The sequence below is a fragment of the Elephas maximus genome, chromosome 11 (genome assembly GCF_024166365.1).
Source record: "Elephas maximus indicus isolate mEleMax1 chromosome 11, mEleMax1 primary haplotype, whole genome shotgun sequence".
Lineage (NCBI taxonomy): Eukaryota > Metazoa > Chordata > Mammalia > Proboscidea > Elephantidae > Elephas > Elephas maximus.
Genome location: NC_064829.1, coordinates 97,404,144 through 97,429,037, shown reverse-complemented (window position 1 = coordinate 97,429,037; position 24,894 = coordinate 97,404,144). Strand labels below are relative to the sequence as shown.

At 47.0% G+C, this 24,894-nt stretch overlaps 2 protein-coding genes across 2 annotated transcripts; both read right to left on the bottom strand.

The window, feature by feature from the left end:
• Positions 1-1,223: 1,223 nt before the first annotated feature.
• Positions 1,224-11,628, bottom strand: LOC126085558 (kallikrein-5-like). Its single transcript, XM_049901097.1, has 6 exons — positions 11,547-11,628; positions 11,230-11,313; positions 7,552-7,810; positions 6,386-6,642; positions 6,145-6,278; positions 1,224-1,500 (listed from the first exon to the last, which is right to left on the bottom strand). Exons 2-6 carry the CDS (start codon positions 11,300-11,302, stop codon positions 1,345-1,347), a joined length of 879 nt encoding a protein of 292 aa, XP_049757054.1. The 5' UTR covers positions 11,303-11,313; positions 11,547-11,628; the 3' UTR covers positions 1,224-1,344.
• Positions 11,629-14,893: 3,265 nt separating this feature from the next.
• LOC126085563 (kallikrein-6-like) lies at positions 14,894-24,641 on the bottom strand. The gene is made up of 5 exons (XM_049901103.1): positions 24,596-24,641; positions 23,867-24,023; positions 18,803-19,050; positions 17,243-17,379; positions 14,894-15,073 (listed from the first exon to the last, which is right to left on the bottom strand). Exons 1-5 carry the CDS (start codon positions 24,639-24,641, stop codon positions 14,894-14,896), a joined length of 768 nt encoding a protein of 255 aa, XP_049757060.1.
• Positions 24,642-24,894: the final 253 nt, after the last annotated feature.

Here is a 24,894-nt window from a genome sequence, read left to right as displayed (position 1 = left end):
TCATTGAGGGTCTTCCCCTTTTTCTCTGACCCTTTATTTACCAGGCATGATGTCCTTCTCCAGGGACTGATCCCTCCTGATAACATGTCCAAAGTATGCAAGACATAGTCTCACCATCCTTGCTTCTAAGGAGCATTCTGGTTGTACTTCTTCCAAGACAGTCTTGTTTGTTCTTCTGGCAGTCCATGGTATATACAATATTCTTCGTCAACACCACAATTCAAAGACATCAATTCTTCTTTGGTCTTCCTTATTCATTGTCCAGCTTTCAGAGGCATATGAGGCAATTGAAAACATGTACATGTGAAGCTGGTTGAAATGGCAAATGTTTTCTTAACCATACATTTACCAAACACACCACAAAAGATTTCTGTTGTTTAGAGCCACCCACTTTGTGGCACGTTCTCACAGCAGCCCTGGGAAGCGAACACCATCGACAAGTGCTAAGAAGAGGAAAAGCAGCTTGAGTGGGTCTCTGTTTCTTGCAACAGAAATAACCTAAGATAGCCAACACAGTAACCCAGAGGGGAGAAGTGTTACATGTGCTATAGATTGAAAGTGTCCCCCCAAAATATGTGTTGGACTCCTAACCTCTGTACTTGTGGATGTAACCCCATTTGGGAATACGGTTTTCTCTGTTATGTTAATGAGAACATATCAGTGTAGGGTGTGTCTTAAGCCAATCACTTTTGAGATAATAAAAAGAGCGCATTAGGAACAGAAGCAAGCAAGCAAATATGGGGAAAGATAGATGCCACATCACGTGAAGATCACCAAGGAACTTAGGAACAGAAGCTGAAAAGAGACAAGGACTTTCCCCAGAGCCAACACAGACAGAAAGCCTTCTCCTAGAGCCAGTGCCCTGAATTCGGACTTCCAGCCTCCTAAACTGTGAGAAAATAAATTCCTGATTGTTAAAGTGACACACTTGTGTTTTTTCTGTTATAGCAGCACCAGGTAACTAAGACATCCAGCGATTCAATGAGCGACACAGGGAAAACAGCCACACACAGAGTCCAATTCTCCTTAGACACTTTATTTCTGGGACCAGATTAGGGTCACCACCACAGAGAAGGGATAGGCCCTGAGCCTGAGGGAGGAAGCTGGTCATTCTGTGGAGACTGGTCATTCTGGGAACTGTCCCCAGGATCCAACTAGACAGACAAGGTCAGTGCAATGTCAGAGAAGGGATCTTCTGACTCCAAGAGACATTGGGGGTGGGGGACTGGAGACATTAACATCCTTCAGAAGTAACGGGGGTCTGGAAGGAGTGTTGGGGGTCCCTGCAGGAGTGGGGACTTGTGGTGGTGGAGACGGGAGCTGAATGCTGGGTCCTGGGATGACTCATGAGTTCGATTTGATGGTGCCATGGATCCACTTGGTGAACTGACAGAGGTTGGTGTAGACGCCGGGTTTGCTGGGTTTGCCACAGGGGAAATCTCCCCAGGACACGAGGCCCTGCAGCATGCCATTGCAGACCACGGGGCCCCCGGAGTCACCCTGTGGCAGGAAGAAAGGGAGGCAAAAAGAGAGGCAGAGATGTGGAAGGAAGGAGACAGGAGACTCCAGAGAGATGGAGATGGACAAGGACAGCAAGAGACACAGATGTGGAAGTAGAAATTACAGAGGTGAAGAGACATAGAAAAAGAGATGGAGACACAGGTAAAAAGAGAGAGGAAGAATGTTATTAATATGTCACCCCAAGTGCAACCTTTAGAAACCTCATTTGCCCTTCTCTACTTTTTTTTTTTTTACCCAACCCTTAAGGTTCCTAGGTGGCGCAAACAGTTTGCACTGGACTGCTAACCTAAAGAGTTGGTAGTTCGAACCCACACAATGGAAGAAAAGGCCTGTCAATCTGCTTCCATTAAGATTACAGCCAAGAAAATCCTATGGAGCAGTTCTACTCTGTAACACACGGGGTTGCCATGAGTCAGAATGGACTTGATGGCAACTAACAATAACCAGTCTTTCTCCAAACATCTTCATTTCTGACTCTACCTCTCAGCATCTCCTTTCTTTGTCTCTATTCCCTGTTTCTGTCTGTCTCCCTCATTGTGTGTCTCTTTGTCTCTCTCTATATCTCTCTGCTCTTCCCTCCAGCCTTTGGATACCTTATTTCTCCTACTGCATGCTCTCCTTCTTCCTCCCCTTCTTCAACTCCTCACCCATCCTCAACTCAAATCCATCCTGTACTTAAACCTCACTTTCAAGATATGCAGGTCCCTGCCCCTAGAGGAGAATTTCTCAGTCTCAGCACTGTTGGCACTTGGGGACAGATAGTCCTTTGTTGTAGGGGGCTATCCTGAACATTGTATGATGTTTAGCAGCATCCCTGGCCTCTACCCACTAGATGCCAGTAGCATGCCCCCACCCCTGAAAGTCATGACAATCAAAAATGTCTCCAGGCATTGCCAAATGTCCCCTGGGGGGTAAAATCACCTCCAGTTGAGAACCATTGTCTTGGACTAATTTGAGTTGCCCATAAAAACAAAAACAAAAACTCTTCGCTGTAGAGTTGATTCTGACTCACAGCAATCCCATAGGACACAGCGGAACTGCCCCATGGGGTTTCCTAGGCTGCAGTCTTTACAGGAGCAGATCACCAGGTCTTTTCTCCCATAGAGCCGCTTTAACCATTGCACCACCAAGGCTCCTTTAGTCCTGTAATTACCCTCCTATAATAATAATACCACTCCTTATCATCATTTATTACTTATCTTAAGGAGCCCTGGTGGTGCAGTGATTAAGTGCTTGGCTGGGCTGCTAACCAAAAGGTCATCAGTTTGAACCCACCAGCTGCTCCGTGGGAGAAAGATGTGGCAATCTGCTTCCATAAAGATTAAAAGAACCAAAACCAAACCCACTGCCATCGAGTCGATTCCGACTCATAGTGACCCTATTTGGTTTTTTTCCATAAAGATTACAGCCTAGGAAACTCTATGGGGGCAGCTCTATTCTGTCCCATAGGTCATTATGAGTAAGAATCAACTCGACAGCAACAGGTTTGGTTTTATGGTTTTTCTGTGCTAGAATTTTTTTTTTTGTGGTGAAGATTTATACAACAACAAAAAAAGCAAAGCATATGCCAATTCAGTAATTCCTACATGAGTTGGAATCAACTCCATGGCCATGGGTTTATTATTTATGTTTATGCAAAATATGAATAACCACACATGGAGCCCCTGGGTGGTGCAAACAGTTAATGTGCTCAACTGCTAACCGAAAGGTTGGAGGTTAGAGTTCATGCAGAGGTGCCTCGGAAGAAAGGCCTGGAGATCTACTTCTGAAAAATCAGCCATTGAAAACCCTATGGAGCACAGTTCAGCTCTGACACATATGGGTGCCAGAGTCAGTGGAAACTGGTAATAAACTTGTATCAATTAGAAGGAAGCTTAAGAACCTGGCTTCTTTCCCCACTAGAACACACTGTTTTAAGGTGGAAGACCTTGGCTGCCTGGACATCTACATTTTTACTTTCTTGTGGTTGAATTTTTCTGATTTTTTGTTTGTTTGTTTAATATCCCTGCAGAGTTCTCCTGTCTTTCTTTTGAGAGCCAGTTAGTTAACTGCTTGGATCCTTGGTTCCTTGTCTGCAAAATGGGGCTAATAATAATGATTAAATGAGTTAATGAATTGATGCATGTAAACTGCTTAAAACAGTATCAGGCAATTAATTAGCTGCCATTATTACTATACTAAGGAGCCCTGGTGGCACATGGTTAAGTGCTTGGCTGCTGACCAAAAGGTTGGTTGTTTGAACTCATCCAGCAGCTCTGAAGAGGAAGACCTGGTGATCTGCTCCTGTAAAGATTATAGCCTAGAAAACCCTATGGGGCAGTTCTGCTCTGTCACATGGAGTCCTCTGAGTCAAAAATTAACTCAAGGGCACCTGACAACAACATTATTGTATTATTAGTGTTGTTATCATTTCTTGCTTGTAGCTTTTACTGGCCACACCCAGAACACATCCAAGTACAAAAATGCAACTTGAAGTCTGCAAAAACAAACAAAAAACCCAGTTGCTGTCAATTCCGAGTAGAACTGTGCTCCCATGGTTTCCAATGGCTGACTTTTCGGAAGTAGGTCACAAAGCCTTTCTTCCAAGGTGCCTCTGGGTGGACTCAAACCTCCAAACTTTCAGTTAGCAGGTGAACAGGTTAACCATTTGCACCATCCAGGGGCTCCCCAAAAGAACAAAGTACTAACTGACTTTGGCTATGGAAAGGCTATATTGTTTAAAAGGTTTGAATTCAAATCAGATGAATTTGAAGAAGATGAATTCTTCTTCTGATAAAATTCCTTTTACCCCAACACCTGGTCCACATGAAGATGTGTGTGCCTACGGTGTTAAGTGGGGGCAGAGATGAAATTGCCTGGAAGAAAGACCTGGGAGGTTGTTGCAATTGTCAGGTCTGTAAAATCTTTAAGTTCTGAAGCTCTGCCTGAGCCCAGGGTTTGTTATTGTTGATTCCCGTCGAGTCGAATCCAACTCACAGCGAGCCTATAGGGCAGAGTAGAACTACTCCATAGGGTTTGCTAGGCTGTAACCTTTATGGGAGCAGATCCCCGGGTCTTTCTCCCCCAGAGCCACTGGGTGGATTCAAACCACCAACCTTTGGGTTAGAGTTGTTGGGTGCTGACTCACAGTGGCCCCATGTGACAGAGCAGAACTGCCCCATAGGATTTCCTAAACTGTAATCTGTAGGGTTGCTATGAGTTAGAATTGACTTGACAATAAGAAGTTTGGTTTTTTTTTTTTTTTTGCTTGTTTGTTTAATCTCTACAGGGTGGGAACAGATCGCCAGGACTTTCTCCTGAGGAATGGCTGGTAGATTCGAACCACCAACTTTTGGGTTAGCGGAGGAGCGCTTACTGTGCCAGCAGGGCTCCTTTGGAACATAGTCAGGGTTCAATTAATGTTTATAGATGAACGTTCCTCCTGCAGGTGCTGCCAGTGTCACCAGGGCCTGGAGCACTACCTTGGACAGCCTGGTTGGGAACCGCATCTCCCAGGCCCTGCAGGACAGTTTCCCTCTGCAAGTGCCCCATGTCCTGGCCAAGTATCCAGACTTCTCCTTGAGCCTGGTGCTGCTGCTCACTGGTAAGGAAGGGCCAGAAATTGGATGGGAAGAGTTGGGGAGCTGGGGTGGGAAAGGTTGTTGTGTGTTGTCAAGTCAGCTGCAATTCATGGTGACCTCATGTGTTACAGAGTAGAGCTGCCCCACAGGATTTCCTAGGCTGAAATCTTTATGGGAACAGATCACCAGATCTTTCTCCCCTGGAGCCACTGGTGGATTTGAACTGCTGACCTTTTGGTTACTGTGCTACTGAGCACTTGAAACATGACTAGTCTGAGTTGAGATGTGGTGCTAGTGGGTGGTGCAAATGGTTAACGTGCTTGGTGCTAACTGAAAGGTTGGTGGTTTGAGGCCACCCAGAGGTGCCAGAAAGAAAAGCTTGGCAATCTACTGCCAAAAAATTAGCCATTGAAAACCTTACGGAGCACATTTCTACTCTGACACATGTGGGGTCACCATGAGTCAGAATTGACTCAGCGGCAAGTGGTTTGGTTGGCCACTGTAAAATACACACTGCCTTTCAAAGACTGAGTCCAAAAGAAAAAAAGAATTTAAAATATCTCCTTCATAACTGTTTTATATTAACTACATTTTGAAATGATGGTATTTTGAATATGTTGGGTTAAATAAAACATATTACTAAAATTAACCTCACTTGTTTTACAGAAACCCTGGTGGCGCAGTGGTTAACAACTACAGCTGCTAATCAAGAGGTCGGCAGTTCCAATCTACCAGGCTCTCCTCGGAAACTCTATGGGGCAGCTCTACTCTGTTCTGTAGGGTCACTATGAGTCAGAATTGACTCGATGGCAGTGGGCTTTTTTGGTTTTGGTTTCTTTTTACTTTTTCAATGTGGCGTCCAGAAAATTCAAAACTACCTCTGTGGCTAACATTACATTACTATCAGACAGCACTACCCCAAAACACAAACTCTGTGAGAACAGGCGTCCTAATGGTTTTGATCATCACGAGATCCCCAACACTTGGCGCAGTTCCAGGCAACATAGTTGGCACTTAGTGTGTATCTACTGAGTAAATGGAGAAGTTTCGAATTCTCTCTCACCTGGCAGGAGTCTCTGCCCCCCTTGTCTCCAGCACAGAACATGGTGCGATCTATCTGGCCTGGGTAGGCCTTCCTGCATCTCTCGTCACTCAGCACAGTGATGTTCAAGCACTGAAGGGCCTTGGGGAATTTAACTGTCCAACAGAGACACACATATCAGAACCACAATGAGAGGTGGAGAAAGACAAGGCAAGGAGGAAGATAGATATGGGCGGGCATCAAGAGGGACCTGGGCACTCACGCTGGGGGCTGCTGGTTGTTCCCCAGCCAGATACCATGCAGGTGGTCCCGGCAGATGGACAATGGGAGGAGATGTTGATGGGCTTGATGTTCTGATTCTCATGGATTTTTCTATTCATTTTAATAAGCATGAGGTCACTGGAGTGGCCTGGGTGAGAGTAGCCAGGGTGGGGAATCGATTTGATCCCTTGGAGTATCTGCTGCCCGGATTCATAGACAGGTGACAGGGAATGTCGACCAAGAAAGATTCTGGAAATACTGAGGAGGATGGTTCAGATCGCCACCCACCCTGATCGCTACTCCCAAATCCAATGACAACCCCAGCCCCAAATGTAGTCCCTGTCCCTCCACCCCATCCTCAACTCCAGCCCCAACACCACTCCCAACTCCATTTTTATTCCCAATCCCATGCCTATCCCCACCTCAGTCACGTCTTTATTCCCCAACCCCATGCCCATCCCATTACCAACTCTAACTCTAGCTCTAATTCTTTCCCTACCCTAAACCATCAACATACACATTCAACCACACCAAATCCAGTCATTCTCAACCTCAAATCCAACTATCCACAACCCTATCCATAACTCTAACCCTAACCCTATCCTCAACTCTACATCTATCCCCAATTTCATCTTTATACCCACCTCCAGTTCTAGAGCCAACCCTAAGGCCATCTGTATCCCCTAAACCATCAACATATATATTCCCAACCCCAAATCCATTCCATCCCATCGCCAACCCCAACTATTATCCCAGCGCTAATCCTTCCCCCACTCCCAAACCATCGACATATGGATTCCCAGCTTCAAATCTATCCATCCCCAAACCTATCACTAACTCTAACACCAACCCCATTATAAACTCCATATCTATTTCCAATTCCAGTTCCATTCCTAGCTCCATCTTCACCCCTCCCCCGCTTCTAATCTCCAATCTCTATACTAAACTATCCCTAACTCTCATTCCCTACCACAACCCTCTCCCTAAGGGAACCCCAACCCCACCCCATTCTCCTCTCCAACTCCATCACTAACTCCATCCCCAACTCTACCTCTCCTGCTCCCTCACTCCCAGTCCATCCCCTCCACAACCACCCCTCCACACCGCTATCCCCCACTCAGCCCTCCCCAACCCCTGTCCAGCCCTGGTCTTGGAGTCCCCACTCACTGCTTCCTGCAGTGGGCAGCCGTGAGCAGCCACTGCGGAGCCACCAACACTGCGCCGCAGTAGAGATGGTTGGGTTTCATCAACAGCGCCGCTTGCCATTTCTGGGAGTGTGCCTTGCAGTCGGTCCCGTTTAGGATGCGGCTGCTGCTGTCGTCCTCCCGAGTGTCTTCCTCAGCTCCAGCTTCAAGGTCCCGGTTATTCCCAGAGGGCCCAGTAGGTGAGGGATTATCGCAGGAACCCTCATCTGCGAGAAGAGGCTCTGGGGACAGAACATGGCGGGGCGGGGCTCAGAGGCTGGAGGTGGAGCCAGGGGCTAGCTTGCAGTCAGGGCGGGGCTTGGGCTCAGTGGGTGGGTCTTAATCTCAAGATGAGGGACCAGCCAGAAGATGTGACCTCCCTGAAGGGGCGTGACCAAGGCTTTAGGGGCGGGGCCAAGGCTCTGAGGAGAAGCCTAGAGAATAAAGCACTGAACTACCGAAGATGGAGGTTTAGAGTCAAGGACACAGCCAGAGTTCGGGTGTTGAGACTGAACTCTGACTGGACTTCAAGGATTCCTGAGAGTAGCTGAAGCTCAGAGGGTGAGACTTAGTTGTCATGGAGTTGATTCTGACTCATGGCAATCCTGTGTGTGTTCCAGTAGAACTGTGCACCACAAGGTTTTCAATGGCTGAATTTTCAGAGGCAGATTGCCAGGCCTTTCTTCCAGGACACTTCTGGGTGAACTCAAACCACCAAGTTTTTGGTTAGCAGCCAGCACATTAACCATCTGGACCACCCAGGGACTCCTAGAGGGCTGGACAGGGGAGAGCAAAGTTGGGTTCAGGAGCCCTGAGCAACCTCAGGGGCAGAGCTTAGGGAAGAAAGCCAGGACATTAGGAGTGGGGCCTGGGTTTAGAAAACAGGGTCAGGCCTCAGTGAATGGGGTCAGGGCTGGAAGTGGTACAGCCTGAGATGGGGGAGGGGCTTGGAGTGAACTTGAGCAGAGCCAAGGCCAGGGTCACCTGGGAGAGTCGATCACATAATGAGCCCTAAATTTGAAAGAAGGAGCCCTGGTGGTGCAATGGTTAAGTGCTCAGCTGCTAAGCAAAAGGTCAGTGGTTCAAACCCACCAGCCATTCCACAGAAGCAAAGACCTGGTGATCTGCTCTCATAAAGATTTCAGCCTGAGAAACCCTATGGGGCAGTTCTACTCTGTCCTATGGAGTCGCTAGGAGTAGAAATCGACTCTACTGCACACAGCAATAATAAAAAAACAACTTTAGATGAAGCCCTGTTGGTGCAATGGTTAAGAGTTCGGCTGCTAACCAAAAAGTTGGCTGTCCTAACCCACCGAGAGTCTCCGTGGGAGAAAGACCTGGCAATCTGCTCCAGTAAGGATTAACCCATTGCCATCAAGTCAATCAGTCAATCCTGACTCATAGTGCTCCTAGTCAATCCTGACTCATAGTTTGCCTATAGGACAGAGTAGAACTGCCTCATGGGGTTTCCAAGGCTGTGAATCTTTACAGAAGGAGATTGCCACATCTTTCTCTGGTGTAGCAGCTGGTAGGTTCAAATCAATGACCTTTCTGTTAGCAGCCAGCGCTTAACCACTGCACCACCAGTGCTATCCTGTGGGGCAGTTCTACTCTGTCACATGGGGTCAGTATGAGTCAGAAATCAACTTGATGGCACACAGCAACAAAAGCTTTGGGAGGGGAGGTGGGAGCTGTGCTCTAGGAGTTGACTGGCAAGACTGGGGTAAGGGTGGGGCCCAGCCAAAGGGGGTGTGCCATAAAGAAGTGGCCTGATTGGGGGAGGCACAGCCCAAGAAGGCAGTCTCTGACTATAGGCAAAGCTTGACTTTGGAGCACTGTTGAGGAGAAGGGATGGGGTCAGAGCTTGTGGGGCTGAGCAAGGATTAGGGATACAGAACCAGGAAAACAGCTCAGCTTGGGGGTTCCTGTGAAAGGGGAGAACAGGGCTGGTTTTTCTGAATTCCCAGACACAAATGTGCCTCCTGAATTCCTCTGTCCCTACCCTCCTTCCCTACCAGACCCACAGACAGATATAGCAGCCATCCACTCAGCGACCAGTACCCTCACCCCTTCCCCAGGTCTGCTTGTTGGTTTATATTCTTGCCAGTGAACCTGAGCAGTAAAGCCCTGGCACCACCTTCATTCACACAGACACTCCAAGAAATGCGCACACAGCTACTGTCACAGAGAAGCACACATGCCATTACAAAGAAAGACACCCATGGTGTCCACGGGGACAGCTCCATGCACAGCTCAGGTTTGGGGCACACACCCCCCCCCGGGTACACACTCGGGGACCGCTATAGACACAAAAAGTTTTACATAAGACCACACACACGCTCATGATGTGTGTGCATGTATGTAGAGACCGCCACACACACACACGTGCACACAGGCTGGTTACCTGGTGATAATTACTCTCAGTGGATGTTTGCACGGCCATACCCAGTATATTGCAATGCAAGTGACCTGCTGTTATTGTTTGTTGCCTTTGAGTCAATTCTGACTCATGGCGCTCCCATGTGTGCAGAGTAGAAGCGCTCCATAGGGTTTTCCTGGCTTGTAACCTTTCAGAAGCACATCGCCAGGCCTTTTGAACCACCAACCTTTCAACTAGTAGTTGAGCACTTAAGCATGTGCACCACCAGTGAGCTAGCACCCCCAAGCATACAGCCATGGTCTCGTGGTGACAGACGTTTCTGCACCGGTGATTTAGTGGGGCAGGGACAGGAACTCCAGGCACACAGCTGCAAAGTCTCAGAAGCAGATCACTAGGACTTTCTTCCAAGGCACCTCTGGGTGCATTCCAACCACCAACCTTTTGGTTAGTAATCAAGCACTTAACCGATTGCGCCACCCAGGGACTCCACATAGAACTGTGCATGATCTTAAATGTGCCCACACACAGTCACACAATCACATACATAGCCTCAAAGGGTCAGTCACAGACTTGATATGGGAAAAAACACTGCATGCACACACACATACACACGATCACATACCCAATCACAGGGTCACGTGCAGTCACACACAACGTTCACCAACACAGCCACCTTCAGTCACTCTGACACACACACACTCACACACACACACACACACACACACACACACACACACAGTATCATATGTACATGGGGAAAGCCCCAAAGCCACACACCAACATCCAGCTTGGCAATGACACAGTTACACATACCAAAATACATCAATAAACAAACCCAAAACACAACCCATTGCCATTGAGTCAATTCCTATTCATGGCGACCCCATGTGTTACAGAGTAGAACTGTTCTGGAGGGTTTTCTTGGCTGTAATCTTTACAGAAGCAGGTTCCAGGTCTGTCTTCCAGGTTGCCAATGGTGGGTTTGAACTGGCCATCTTTCTATTAGTCTAGTGCAAACACAGAAATAAAACAAAACAAAACCATTGCTGTCAGACCCTATAGGACAGAATAGAACTGCCCCATAGAGTTTTCAAGGCTGTAATCTTTACTGAAGCAGACTGCCACATCTTTCTCTGGTGGAATGGCTGGCTGGTGGGTTCCAGCTGCAGACCTTTTAGTTAGCAGCCAAGTTGCTTAATCACTGCACCACCTGGGCTCCTTCATACACAGTCACCTACAATTTCACACAGTTAGCCAGCACACACGCGGGGGTCTGACTACCTGTGACCCCCAGAATCAGGACCATGATGAGGGTGCAGAGCATCCAGGTCCAGCTGGCTCCTGCTGTAGCCATGGCCACCGCACCTAGGGGGAGGAGAGGCCCAGGTGATATTGGGGACCCTCAGCCCACTCTCTTTCCTGCTTTCCCCATTTCATCCCGACAGAGGGGCTGCGGACATTGTCCCATCCACCTTCAGCACCTTCAATGAGGGCGAGAAGTGGGGGGCTAAAGAGAGAGATGGGGTGCACCAGAGACCAGAGGCAGCCACGGAGACCTCTCCCCACTCCCCCCACCAGCTGAGCCCCCCAAGCCTCACCTGCCACGTTCCCCAGGTAGGGGGTGGGAAGCCCGCTCCCAGGTCGTCCAGCAGACCTCTCAAGCTTACCCTGTCCTGCTGCCGCTGCAGCCTCCTCCTGGACTCCCGGCACTCGGCCTGGATTATAACCACCCACTGGTCCCCGGGGCACATTCCCGGCTGGTGAGGCGCCTTGGCCGACCTTAGCAATCACTCGTCCTGCCTCCCCCAACCTCCGCCTCCAGAGCACCCCCCACCCCCACCCCTTGCCGAGCGCCGCTCCCTACCACCCAGGCTCAGGGGGGATGGGGAGGAGTCTGCAGAGGTCAGAGCCCCTCCTCCTCAGCCTCTCAACACTTCTGGGTCCCTCTTCCCGGCGCAAGGAATTTTTTTTTTTTTTTTTAATTTCTTCTCTGTGCCTCAGGCTGTTTCCACCTTTGTCTGCCCCCATTCTTGCTCCTCTTTCCACTTCCTGTCTCTCTTCTTCCAAACCCTCCCATCTCTTTGTGTTTTTCCTCTTATCTTTCTGAGTCTCTCTCAATATCTGGCATCTACACAGTATCTCTTTTTTGCTCTCTCACTTTCTGCCTCCCTCCCTCCTTCCTCTTCCCCTCACTCCCCCTCTGTCTAGGTCTCTATCCCTCTCTGTCTCTCTCTCTGGGTCTCTGACCCCCTCTCTCTGTGGGCCTCTGACCCCCCCTCCCCGGTCTCTGTCCCCCTCTCTTTCTGGGTCTCTATCCCTCTCTCTCTCTCTGTGGATCACTGCCCCCCCCCCCGCCCCGGGTCTCTGTCCCCGCCCCCCCGTCTCTGGGTCTCTGTCCCCTTCTCTCTGGATCTCTATCACCTTCTCTCCCCCTTTGTCTCCCTCTTTTCCCCCTCCCCCTTCCCTCCCTGTTTCTCTCACCTTCTGTTTTTCTGGGTCTCTACGTCTTACCCTTTATCTCTGTGTCTGTGATTCTCCCTCCTTTTAATGGTTCTGAAAACTTTATTAAATATACCTTAGAATTCTCAAGCCTTGTATTTTCCCTTCTGCTTTATTATTATTATTTTATATCTTCATCGAGTTGTAATTGAGGTACAATAAACTGTGCATATTCAAATGGTACAATTTGATGAAGTTTTGACATATATAAAACATATACCTATGGTTTGGTGGGGGTATATATATCTCTATGCCTCACACTCTTTCCACCTTTCTCTGCCCCCTGTTCTCACTCCTCTTTCCACTTCTGTCTCTCCCAAACTCTCCCATCTCTTTGTGTTTTTCCTCTGATCTTATATATATACCCCCAACAAACCATCACCACAATGAAGATAATGAACATACCCATCACCCCGAAAAGTTTCCTGGAGCCCCTTTAGGTGATTCTCTTTTAATTTCTTTTTTTCTGCATCTCTGTGTCTTTTTGTATCTTTCCTCCTGTCTCTTACATCTCTTTTCTCTGTGATACTGATCCTTCTCACTTTCTCTGTGTTTCTATCATTCTCTGTCTCTCTTTCATTCTCTCCCTATCTCTCCCTCTTGTTTCTTTTTCTTTGTTCCACTTTCTCTCTCTTTCTGCCCTCTCTCTCTTGTCTCTGTCTCTCCCTCCCTCTCTCTTTCCATCTCTTTTTCTGCCTTTTGTTTTTCTGTCCCTCTCTATCTCATTCTCTCTCACTGCATCTCCCTCTCTCTTTCTCTCTCTCTTGTTTTTTTCTTTGTTCCTCTCTGTCTCTTTCTCATTCTCTTTTTCTGCCTCTCCCTCCCTCTCTCTGCCTCTCACTCCCTCTCTCTTTCCATCTCTTGCTCTCCTTTTTTCTCTTTCTCTGTCTCTTCCTTTCTGTCTCTCTCTTTCATTGTCTTTCCTTTCCTCCCTCCTTCCCTCTCTCCCTACATTGCTGGCTCTGAGTATCTGTATCTCTATGCCTTTCAGTATCTCTGTCTCTGTCGCCCTCAACCTGCATTTGGGCAGATGCTACTTTGGGAAGAGACCCCTCAGCCCCCCCCCCACCCCCGTCCCTCACCCAGACCACCTGGCGGGAAGAGTTAGGGATCCAGTCTGGGCTCCCCCCTCACTCGTGGGTGCCTCAGCCTGGCTGGCGGAGCCAGGCAGCAAGCGTGGGTGAGTTAGGCAGGGCCACCTTTCGATGGGGAAAGAGATCCAGAAGTTGGAACAGGGGGGAGGGTGGGTCCTGGCCCTTTGGGAAATGGGGCATTCTTCCTCAGTCCTGGGCCATCAGGGCTGCCTCTCCTGATCTCCTCTCTGCTCCAGGTTTTCTTTCTCTCTCTCTGCCCCCAGCTTTGTGCCTCTGCATCTGACTTTAACTTTGTTTCTACATCAGATCCCTGGAGGATGTAAGTGTCAAACTTTCAGTCAATACATATTCACCGGGCACCTGCTGTGTGCCAGTCTCCCATCTAACCAGTGAACAAAACTGGCAAAGATGCTTGAAGAGGCTGCCCTTTTTGAGCTCACATTTCTTGTGGGCAGGGACCTGGCCACCTTGCTCACCTCTATAATCCAGCATCTGTAAAAGGGCAGGTTTTAGAGCCCTTGAGGATGGTTTTCATGCACAGGAAACATACAAAACAATATCTATTCCAAAGCTTTGTTTTTTCTTAGTTTATTTTAATTTAAATGAATTATTTACATTTGTGATGTTGTGCAACCATCACCACTATTTCAAAAACAGAAACTCTACTCGTTAAGCAATATCACCCTATTCCTCCCTTGATCCCCACCCCTCCCACACACACACATACATACAAGCCCCTGTTAACCTATAACTGACTTTCTGTGTCTATGAATTTGCCTGTTCTAGATGGGTTGACACAGTGGTTCCAACAATGGGTTCAAACACAGCAACGATTATGAGGATGGTGCAGGACCCAGCAGTGTTTCGTTCTGTTGTACATAGGGTTGCTATGAGTTGGAAACAACTTGGCAGCATCTAACAACAACAACAGATATTTCTTATAAGTAGACGCATACATGATGCTTGGTAAAATAGATGAGAAAATATACACAGTGAAGGAAGTCACTAATCAGGGGTACACAGCTAGTAAGCAGAAGAGCTGGGATTCTAACTAAGGTCTTCCAGGCTTGTAACTACCCCTCAGTAGGGAGAAATCAAGGCCGTGGAATAACCAGAGAGGAAGAGATAGTTAGAAGGAATTTCCCTGCATCCTCTTAGTGGTGAGGGTAAGAACTTACTATATGGCTTTGCTCACCCCCAGAGATGCAAGGATGGGGCTGGGATAAAATCAGGGAGAATTTGTGTTCCCGACACTACTTTCATTAAGCATCAAGGATTAAATATGGGCAGGTGGGAAGGGAAGGCAAGATCCTGGTCTTAGATATTCTGGAGCCAGCCAGCGGGGTTGGAGGTCAACATTTGAATGTCTCATGACAGCGTCTCCTGGCATTAATGGTTTTTTTAATCCAATTGAAATATCTGCAGACATTGGTGTAGACTCCTGGCTTCTCCTTTGACCCACAGGGGATGTTGCCCCATGATACGAGACCTCTGAGACGGCCTCCACACACCAGGGGACCCCCGGAATCACCCTGTGAAGAAAAGAGAGAGAGTCAGATACAGAAATCCAGAGACAGAGAGTAAGGTAAAGGAACAGAAGGAGACAGAGAGAGAGAAATAGAGACACACAGAGTTGGAGGGAAAGGCACAGGGATAGAGAAACAGACAGAGAGACAATGAGACACACACAGTCACAGACACAGAAAGATGGAGAGAGGCTGAAGGAGACACATGGAGAAACAGAGAGACAGGAACACCAAGATCCAGAGAGGCATAGAGAGATAAATAAAGATAAAGAAGCAGAGTAAAGGTTAAGGGTGGAGACCAAAAGGTGGCAAGAGTGGCAAAGGGGCAGGGATGGAGAGGGAGAGATAGAGAAAGAAAGGGGGAGAGGGGGAGAGGAGAGAAATGGAGAGAATGAGAGAGAGAGAGTAAAGAGGAGAGAGAGGAAGGGAGAGGGGGAGAGAGAGAGAAGTGGAGGGAAGGAGAGATGGAGAGAAAGAGGAAGAGGGAACAAATATATCTAAAGATACTGGCAAAATAGCCCAAGACCCTGAGGGAGACAGAGGCAGGAAGATACAGGAAGAGACACAATACAATAAGACAAAGGAGAAGAGAGGCAGGAGAGACAGAGACCCAGAGAGAGATGTTTATTCTCTCCGGGGGTACCTCTCCACCTCCCATCCTCAGGTCAGTCTCAGAAAAGTGCTTATGAGTCTGTCATTTCTCTGCATGTCTTTCAATGCACTGGAATCAGTTTGGCATAAAGAGGAGAGACACAATGGCAATGATGGAGGAAACCAAAGTTAAAGGTATTACAGAGTGAGATTAAGCATTCTCTCTCTTCAGCTAGGGTCCCTCTTCTCCCAAGCTCGGCTGTTTCCAAGCAGGACTTGCGGGACTATGTTTGGGGAAGAGAGTCCGTGGGTTAGCATTGGCTGCTAACAGAAAGTTTTGGGGTTTGAGTCCACACAGAGATGTCTGGGAAGAAAGGTCTGGCAATGTACTTCTGAAAAGTCAACCATTGACAACCCTATGGAGCGCGGCTGTACTCTGATACACATGGAGTCACCATTAAGTCAGAATCAGCTTCATGGCAACTGGTTGGTTTAAGAAGGGGAGTCTCCTTACACCGTCCATCTGCCTCCTTATTGTGTCTCTCCTCCTCCATCCTTGCCCGTGCATTTTCTTGTCTCTGGTGACTATGGCTTTATATCTCTGCCCGTCCCTGGTGTGTCTCTCTGTGTTGTGATTGAGTCACTCTTCCTTTTCCTGCCTCTGATTGTACCCCAGCTTGGCTCTGTAAAGCTATATTTTAGTCTGTGCCTCTCACCCTCTTCGTGTCTCTGGCTGTATTTTCATATCTCTGCCCTTGACTGAGGGCAGTGGGTTGAATGGTGGTCTCCCAAAAGATACATCCACTCAGGACCTGTACATGCAACCTTATTTGGAAAAAAGGGTTTTTGAAGCTGTAATTAAGGATCTTGAGATGAGATCATTCTGAACTAGTTATTGATAGCTGCCGTGGAATCGGTTCTGACTCATGGCTACCCCATGCGTGCAGAGTAGAACTGCTCCATGGGGTTTTCAAGGCTGTGACTTTTTGGAAGCAGCTGGCCAGGCTTGTCTCCTGAAACACACCTGGGTGGGTTCAAATCACCAACTTTTCAGCTAGTTGTCAAGTGCTTAACCATTTGCATGACCCAGAGACTCCTTCCTGGGTTAGAAACCACCAAACCAAACCCATTGCCGTTGAGTTGATTCCAACTCATAATGAACCTATAGGGTGGACTCTAAATCCAATGACATGTACTTAGGAGAGAAGAGAAGGGGAGAAGACACCAATATATCCAGAGAAGAAGGCCATGTGAGGGTGGAGCAGAGATTAGAGTGATGCTGCCACAAGCCAAGGACAATTCGGAGCCACCAGAAGCTGGAAGAGGCAAAGGATTCCCCTTTAGATATTTTGGAGGGAGCATGGCCCTGCCCATAGTACCTTGATTTTGTACTCTGGCCTCCACAACTGTGAGAGGATAACTGCCTGTTTTCTTAAGTCAACAAAACCAAAAACAACAAACCCGTTTGCTGTTGAGTCGATTCTGACTCATAACAATCCGAAAGTCACCAAGTTTGTGGTAATTTGTTACAGAAATTATAGGAAGCTAATACACTGTGTATCTGGCAGATCCTGGTTGCCTCACCTGGCAGGAATCTCTCCCATACTTCTTATCCCCAGCGCACACCATGTTTTGGGTGATCTGGTTAGGGTAGGCACGCTCACACTCTCCACGAGGCACCAGGTTGACATGTGCACACTGGATGGTGTCAGGGAAATTACCTGCAGAGAGAAATGGACCAGGCTTACCCTACACCCTGCCCTTCCCACATTTCCTCTGTGCCTTCCCATGTAGTTTTTTCTAGAAGTCCTCTCCAACAATCCTTCAACTGCTATAAATCCTCTCCTGCCCAATTGGTCCATATTTCCCATTGGTTCTCTCTTATTATTAATATCTAATTCTTAGACCCCATTTTCACCATCCCTGCCTCCACATTGGTCCTTCTTTCCATCATTCTTCCCTTCCCTACTGGCCTGTCTTCTTCAATAATCTCTCTTTCTCCATAAGTCCTCATTTCCTGCTGGAGTCCCTTTCTTTTAGGTCCTGTCTCCATTCTTTTCCATTGGTCCTACCTTCTTCATTAGCTCCTGTTGATCTGTAGAACTCTCTTTATCCGTTAGTCCTTCCTCTATTGGACTTCTCCTGCTCATTAGTCCTTCCTTCATTGAGTCTTTCTTTCCCATTGGTTCATCCTGACTGGTCACCATTTTCCCACTGGTCCTTTTCTAACTGGGCCTTCCCTTCCCTATTGGCTCTCCTTTCCTATTAGCCCTTCATCCAATGATCCGCCTCCCTTATTGGCCCTTCACTCTCAAGTCCACCTTTTTCAATTGTTCCTGCTCATCTATTGGACTTATTTCTTCCACTAGTCCTTCCTCTAGTGACTTCTCTTGACCATTGACCCTTTTCCCAATTGATTCCTCATCCATTAGCACATTCTACACCATTAACTCTCTATACATGCCTCATTCAGTTGGCTATCCCTGGTTTATTGTTCTCTTCTCATTCGTTAGTCACTCTTCCATCTCTTCTTGCTCATTAACACATCCTGATTGATGCCTTTTTACCATTGGCCTCTTTCCTGATTAGTCTGTATCATCTGATTTTCCCTCATTGACCCTTCATTATGCACCCATCTTTGCCATACCATTCATCCACTGGTCTACTGTCCACTCATTGACCTTACTTCCACATTGATCCTCCCTCTCCACTGACCCTTCACTGCTCCATTGGTTCTTACCATAAGTCCCCCTCTCCCACAGCCCCTTACCTCACCCATTGCCCTTTAGCATTGGTCTGCCTCTCCTATGGCCCTTCACCATTAGTCCACCTCCATCGTATCTCCTTACTCACTGGTCCACCTTCCTCATGGTCTCTCATCCATTGGTCCTCCTCCCCTAGGGCACTTCACTCATTGCTCTACCTCCCCCATGGTCCATTATCCATTGGTATATCTCCCCATGGGCCTTCAGCCATTGGCCTGCTCTTCCATGGTCCTCACCCATTAGCCCACCTCCCGCATGGACCTTTACCATTGGTCCATTTCCCTATTGCCCTCACCATTGGTCTACCTCCCCCATGGCTCTTCATCATTGGTCTACCTCCACATGGCCCTTGACCCATTGATCTCCTCCCCCTACTGACCATCTGCTGTCTTGCCCCAGCCCAGGATTTGGCAGTTGGTTTCACTGGAGGAGCAGTCCCTCTCCACGGGCAGTGGCCTGATGAGGTCAGAGAGATCAGCTGGTTGTGCCAAGCGCAACAGCATGATGTCCTGGTCATGGGTGGCATTGGTGTAGCCAGGGTGGGTCACAGTCTGGACAACAGAGATCTGTTCCTGAGAACTTTCAGTTTGATGAAGATTGTGCTTCCCCAGGAAGACTTGAAGATTCCTGGAAGGGAGGAGGCCTGGGTTTTACCTGAAGCCCTTGAGCTGCAGTTGAGGCTCCAAGAGAGGGTTGGCCTGCTGTACTATGAATCATGTGACCTGCTTCTACCACAGTCTTCCCCATTCTTCCAGAGTAGCCTTGGTGACTATCCTTTTTTTTTCCAATGGTTAAAAAAAAATTATTGTGGTGAAAGTATACATAACAAAATATTTGCCACCTCAACAAATTCCACTTGTACAATTCAGTAATATTGATTATACTCTTTAAGTTGTGCAGCCATTCTTACAATCTTTTTCCAAATCATTCTACCACCTTTCACATAAGCTCAGTGTCTCCTAATCAAAGGCTCTGCCTTTCCCCTTCCCTCCTGCCCCTGGCAACTGCTAATAATCTTTGGTTTCTATATATTTACTTTTTTCATATAAGTGAGATTATACAATATTTGTCCTATTTTTGACTCTCTTTATTTCATGCCCCATATTCGAGCAGTCAGAAATCCTTTTGGCTCTTCTTTCACTGTATATCCAGAATCTGACCATTTCTCACCTCTCCCACTGCTACCATCTTGGTCCGAGCCATCTTCATTTCTCACCTGGCCTACAGCAGTAATTTCTTCACTGGATTCTCTACTTCTGCGTTTGCCCCCCTATAATCTATTCCCCATGCAGTAATAGCCAGAGATAATTTAAAAATATAAGTTCGTCTTGTCCCTTCTCTGCTCAGAACCCCCCCCATGGCTCCCATTTCACTCAGTGTAAAAGTCTAAGTCCTCACCAAGGCCCTCAAGACTCTGAATGATCTGCCCCCATCACCTCTCAGATATTATCCCCTCTCACTCTTCCTTTCTCCTTCTGCTCCAGCCACACTGGCTTCTTTGCCTTTCCTTGACACAATGCACCTCAAGACCTTTGCACTAGCTGTCCTTCTTGGTGACAACTCTCTCCTCCATGTATCTGCATGGCTCACTCCCTTGTCTCCTTTAAATGTTACCTTCTTGGTGAACCCTGACCACCCAATTAAAAAGCAAATACCCCAACAGACAATTCCTGTCTCCCTCCTCTGCTTTCTTTTCCACCAGAGAACTTATCACCACCTGACATACTAGATAAACCAAAACCAAACCTGTTGCCTTCAAGTTGATTCTGACTCATATGGACCTTACAGGAAAGAGTAGAACTGCCCCATAGGGTTTCCAAGGAGTGGCTGGTGGATTCGAACTGCTGGCCTCCTAGTTAGCAGCTGTTATGGATTGAATTGTGTCCTCCCAAAAATGTGTGTCAATTTGGCTAGTCCGTGATTCCCAGTATTGTGTGATTGTCCACCATTTTGTCATTTGATGTGATTTTCCTATGTGTTGTAAATCCTACCTCTATGATGTTAATGAGGTGGGATCAGCAGCAGTTATGTTAACAAGGCAGGACTCAACCTACAGGATTAGCTTGTGTCTTACATCAATCTTTTTTTGAGATATAAAAGAGAGAAGCGAGAGGAGAGACATGGGGGACTTCCTACCACCAAGAATGAAGAACCAGGACAGGAACATGTTCTTGGGAGCCAAGATTCCTGAGCTGAAGATGCTCCTAGGCCAGAGGAAGATTGATGACAAGGACCTTTCCCCAGAACCGACAGAGAGAGAAAGACTTCCCCTGGAGTTGGCACCCTGAAATTGGACTTTTAGCTTCCTAGACTGTGAAAGAGTAAATTTCTCTTTGTTAAAGTTGTCCACGTGTGGTATTTGCTATAGCTGCACTAGATAGCTAAGACAACAACCAAGCTCTTAATCACTGCACCATATGTACTGTTAAATATTTATTTATTTTATAGTTTCTCTGTTGTCCATGGAAACCTTGGTTGCGTAGTGGTTAGGAGCTAAGGCTGCTAACCAAAAGGCCAGCTGTTTGAATCCACCAGGTGCCCCTTGGAAACCCTATGGGGCAATTCTACTCTATCCTATAGTGTCACTATGAGTCAGAATTGACTTGATGGCAACAGGTTTTTTGTTTGCCTGTTTGTTTCTGTTGCCCATAGCAGCATTGTCCAGTAGAACTGTCGGCGAAGATGGAAATGTTCTATACCTGTGCTGTCTGATACAGTGACGCTAACCCAGCCCACCCAGTGCCATCGAGCCACTTGAAACGTAGCTCATGAATTTTTAATTTGATTTTCTTTTAAGCATTATACATTTAATTAGCCACATGTAGCTTAATGGCTACCATGTTAGATAGCACAGCTCTCGAATGTCAAGATGGGATTTTTATTTTGCTCAGATACAGTATCCCCAGTGTCTAGAACAGTGTCTGGCACATGATAGGTGTTTGATAAATATTTGTGAAATAAATCAAAGAGCCACTCCCTTGCTCAAAACTCTCCTATGGCTCCCTATTGCCCTTCAGATAAAGCCCAAGTGCCTCAGCTTAGCATTTGTACCTCCAAATGATCTGGTCTCACCCACTCTTGAGCCTTATACCCCACTATCCTCTGCCCTCCAGTGAACTGGTAGCTTTCTTTTCTTAGAACATTCCAGGTAGTTTCCACTAGGGGCCTTTGCCTTACATATCCTCTGCGCTGCTCTTTCTTCATTCTTTAGTTAGCTACCCCTTTTCATTTTTCATGTCTTAGCTTGAATATCATCTTATAAGAAAGTCGTTCCTTATCCTCCACCATCTAAAGTAGATTTTCTTTTCTCTCATGGAACCACCCCTGTTCTTTTCCTTCTTTGGATTAGGGTAATTTGTAATTATAAGGTTTTCGAAGGCTTTGTTTGCTTAAGAGCTACCTTTCTGCACCTTTCTTATTAGTCCACCTCCCTTATTGAAAGGAGGTGTGTTGCCTCTCCCATTCATTACTGCATCTCCAGTGCCCAATGCAATACCTGACACTTAGTGGTGCACTTAATCAGTGTTTGTAGAATAAATGAGCGAGGATAGTGGGAGTCATCCCAGGTCTCCCTGAGCTTGGGGGAGACCACCTTGGGGTCCCTGAGTCCATGACTGTATGACGAGACCTGTCCCCACAGTAAGAAGTTGCACCTGTTGATTTCCAAAGACTTGTATTGCCCCTTTCTACTTCTCTGAACCTCAGTTTACTCATCTGCAAGAATGGGGGTGCTTATTGTAGGGGTGCTGAATGCAGCACTTGGCCCATAGTTAGCAGGGAACAAAATGGCAGGTGTCATTCATATATCTAGTTAATATATTACATTATAGTGTATTATATTTTATTATCTATAAAATATATTGGGGACAGATTTACTTCCTCTTTTTTCCTCCCATACCAGTGGCCATCAATCCGATTCAGACTCATGGTGACACCATGTGTGTCAGAGTGGAACTGTGCTCCATAAGGTTTTCAATGGCTGATTTTTCCTAAGTAGATCACCACTGCTTCCTTCCAAGGCACCTCTGGGTGAACTTGAACCTCCAACCTTTTGATTAACACCCAAGCACATTAACCATTTTCGCCACCAGAGGACTCCCCCATACCATATAGTATGCTATGATACACTATAATATAATAATAACATAATAATACAATGCAATACAAATCATACAATATGATATAAAGCTACTTAATAATATAACTGGTTAAGATTAATATAACTAGTTATTATTAGTTCCTCAGGGTTTAGTCCTGGGTCCTTTTCTCTTCTCTATCTATGCTCCATACTTGAGTGACCTCGTCTTTGATGAGGCTCATGGCTTTAAATACCACCAGCTTTCTGATAACATCTTAATTTTTACCCTGAGTCCATGACTCTACATGATGAGGCCCTTCCCTCCACAATAAGAAGTAGCACCTGTTGGTTTCCAAAGACTTGAGTTGCCCCTTGTTACTTCTCTGAGCCTCAGTTTCCTCATCCAATTTTACCTTCTTCTCTATCTTCTCCCCTGATTTCTAACCACCTACCTGGCATCATTGGTTGGACGTCTCCAAGCCATCTCAAATTTACCTTGGCCAAAACAAAATATCTGATGCTTCCTCGCCCACACCCAACTTGTTTCTCTTTCCATCTCCCCCAGCTCAAAGAAAGACACAACAACACATCCATTTGTTAAAACCAAATACCTGGAAGTCAGCCTTCCTTCCTCTCTTTCCCTCCCCTCCTACATCACCAAGTCCTGCTTGCTTAGTCTCAAAATATCTCAAGGTTTTCAACTTTCCTCCATTCCTACTCCCAACCACCCTAATCCAAGCCACCATCTTAAGTCCTTAAAAAAAAAACAAAACCAAACTCAGTGCCATCGAGTCGATTCCGACTCATAGTGACCCTATAGGACAGAGTAGAATTGCCCCATAGAGTTTCTAAGGAGCACCTGGAGGATTGGAACTGCTGACCCTTTGGTTAGCAACCGTAGCACTTAACCACTATGCCACCAGGGTTTCCTCTTAAGTCCTTAAAAGATGGCTATAATAGCTTCCACATAGATCCCCTTTCTTCTCCTCTTGCCCAGTCTATTTTCCACGGCAACAGGGTGCTCTCAAAATGTAAATGAAATGGTGCTTCTCCCCTTTGTATTTAGAATTAAATCCAAACATCTCACCCCTCCTTACAAGGCCTTGCATAATCAGATTCCTTCATTAAAAAGTAGGTTCGTGGAAGCAGCAATTTTGCTTGTTTAATTCACCGATATATCCCCAGGGTCCCAAACAGTGCCTGACAGATATTAAGTACTCAATTAAATATTGACCAAATGAATGAGGTTATCAGATAGACTCCCGATAGGACAGGGGGATGTATTTGTCACCTCATGCCTGAAATCTCCAAGACACCCTCAGGCTCTAACTGCAACCACTCCCCATGCACCGTGTAAAGACTCACGGTTTTTTGCAGTGGGCAGCGGTGAGAACCCACTCTCGGTGAATGAGGACCCCACCACAGAGCAAGTGGCCTGAGTTGTAGAGGGCAGCTTGGTAGGGGTGAGAACTCTTCTCACAGGATGATCCTTGCACCAGCTTATTCTTCTCCTCTGCCCAGGCTGAAGGAAAGAGGCTATGAGTCAGAGAGGAGGTCTAGAGTCCCCAAGGTGAATGAACCCCAAGACCATCTTAACCATGAAGATCATCTCCATCTTAGCCCCCAAATGTATTCCCATACCCATCTCCAAAACCAACCCCATCCACAACCACTTTCCTACTTTTGAAACCGTTTTATCCCCTTCTTCATCCATATCCCCATTCCCAAAGCCAATCCCATCCTTAAACTCTTCCCTATATTCAAACCACCCCACCCACTTTCCCGTCTATAGCCCATCCCCTAAACCAACCCTATCTACAAATGCTTCCCTATCTTCAAACCATTCCTCCCCATCTGTATCCCCATCCCCAAAAACCAACCTCATCTAAAAACTTCCCCATCTTCAACCTTCCTCCCCTTCTCCATCTCCATCCCCATCCCCAAAGCCAGCCCCATCCTCATACTCTTCCCCATCTTCAAACCAACCTCCCACCTATTTCCCTATCTATACCTCTGTTCCCAATCCAATCTCTTCCCATCATGAACCCAATCTTATCTCCAACTCTTCCTCATTCCCATTCCATTTCTTCCCACCTGCTGTGATGAGAACCAGTGTTAGAATCAGCATCTTCATAACCATTCCTGAGAAAGGAATCCAGAAACTCGATTAGTCAGCCAAGACGCCCCCCTCTTCTTCTTCCTCATCCTCTCCTTCCTCTCTGGCCTGCTATGCTCCCCTGACTCTTGATTTATGTCCTTCTCATCTAGGCTTCTGATGTCTCCTTTCCCCAATCCATGCCTTCCCTCTGAGGGTCCCAAAAAGGCAGGCTCTGAAGAAAATCTGGAGCCACAGTGGTTGACTTAACAATATGGTATTGACTAAATCTTTCTAT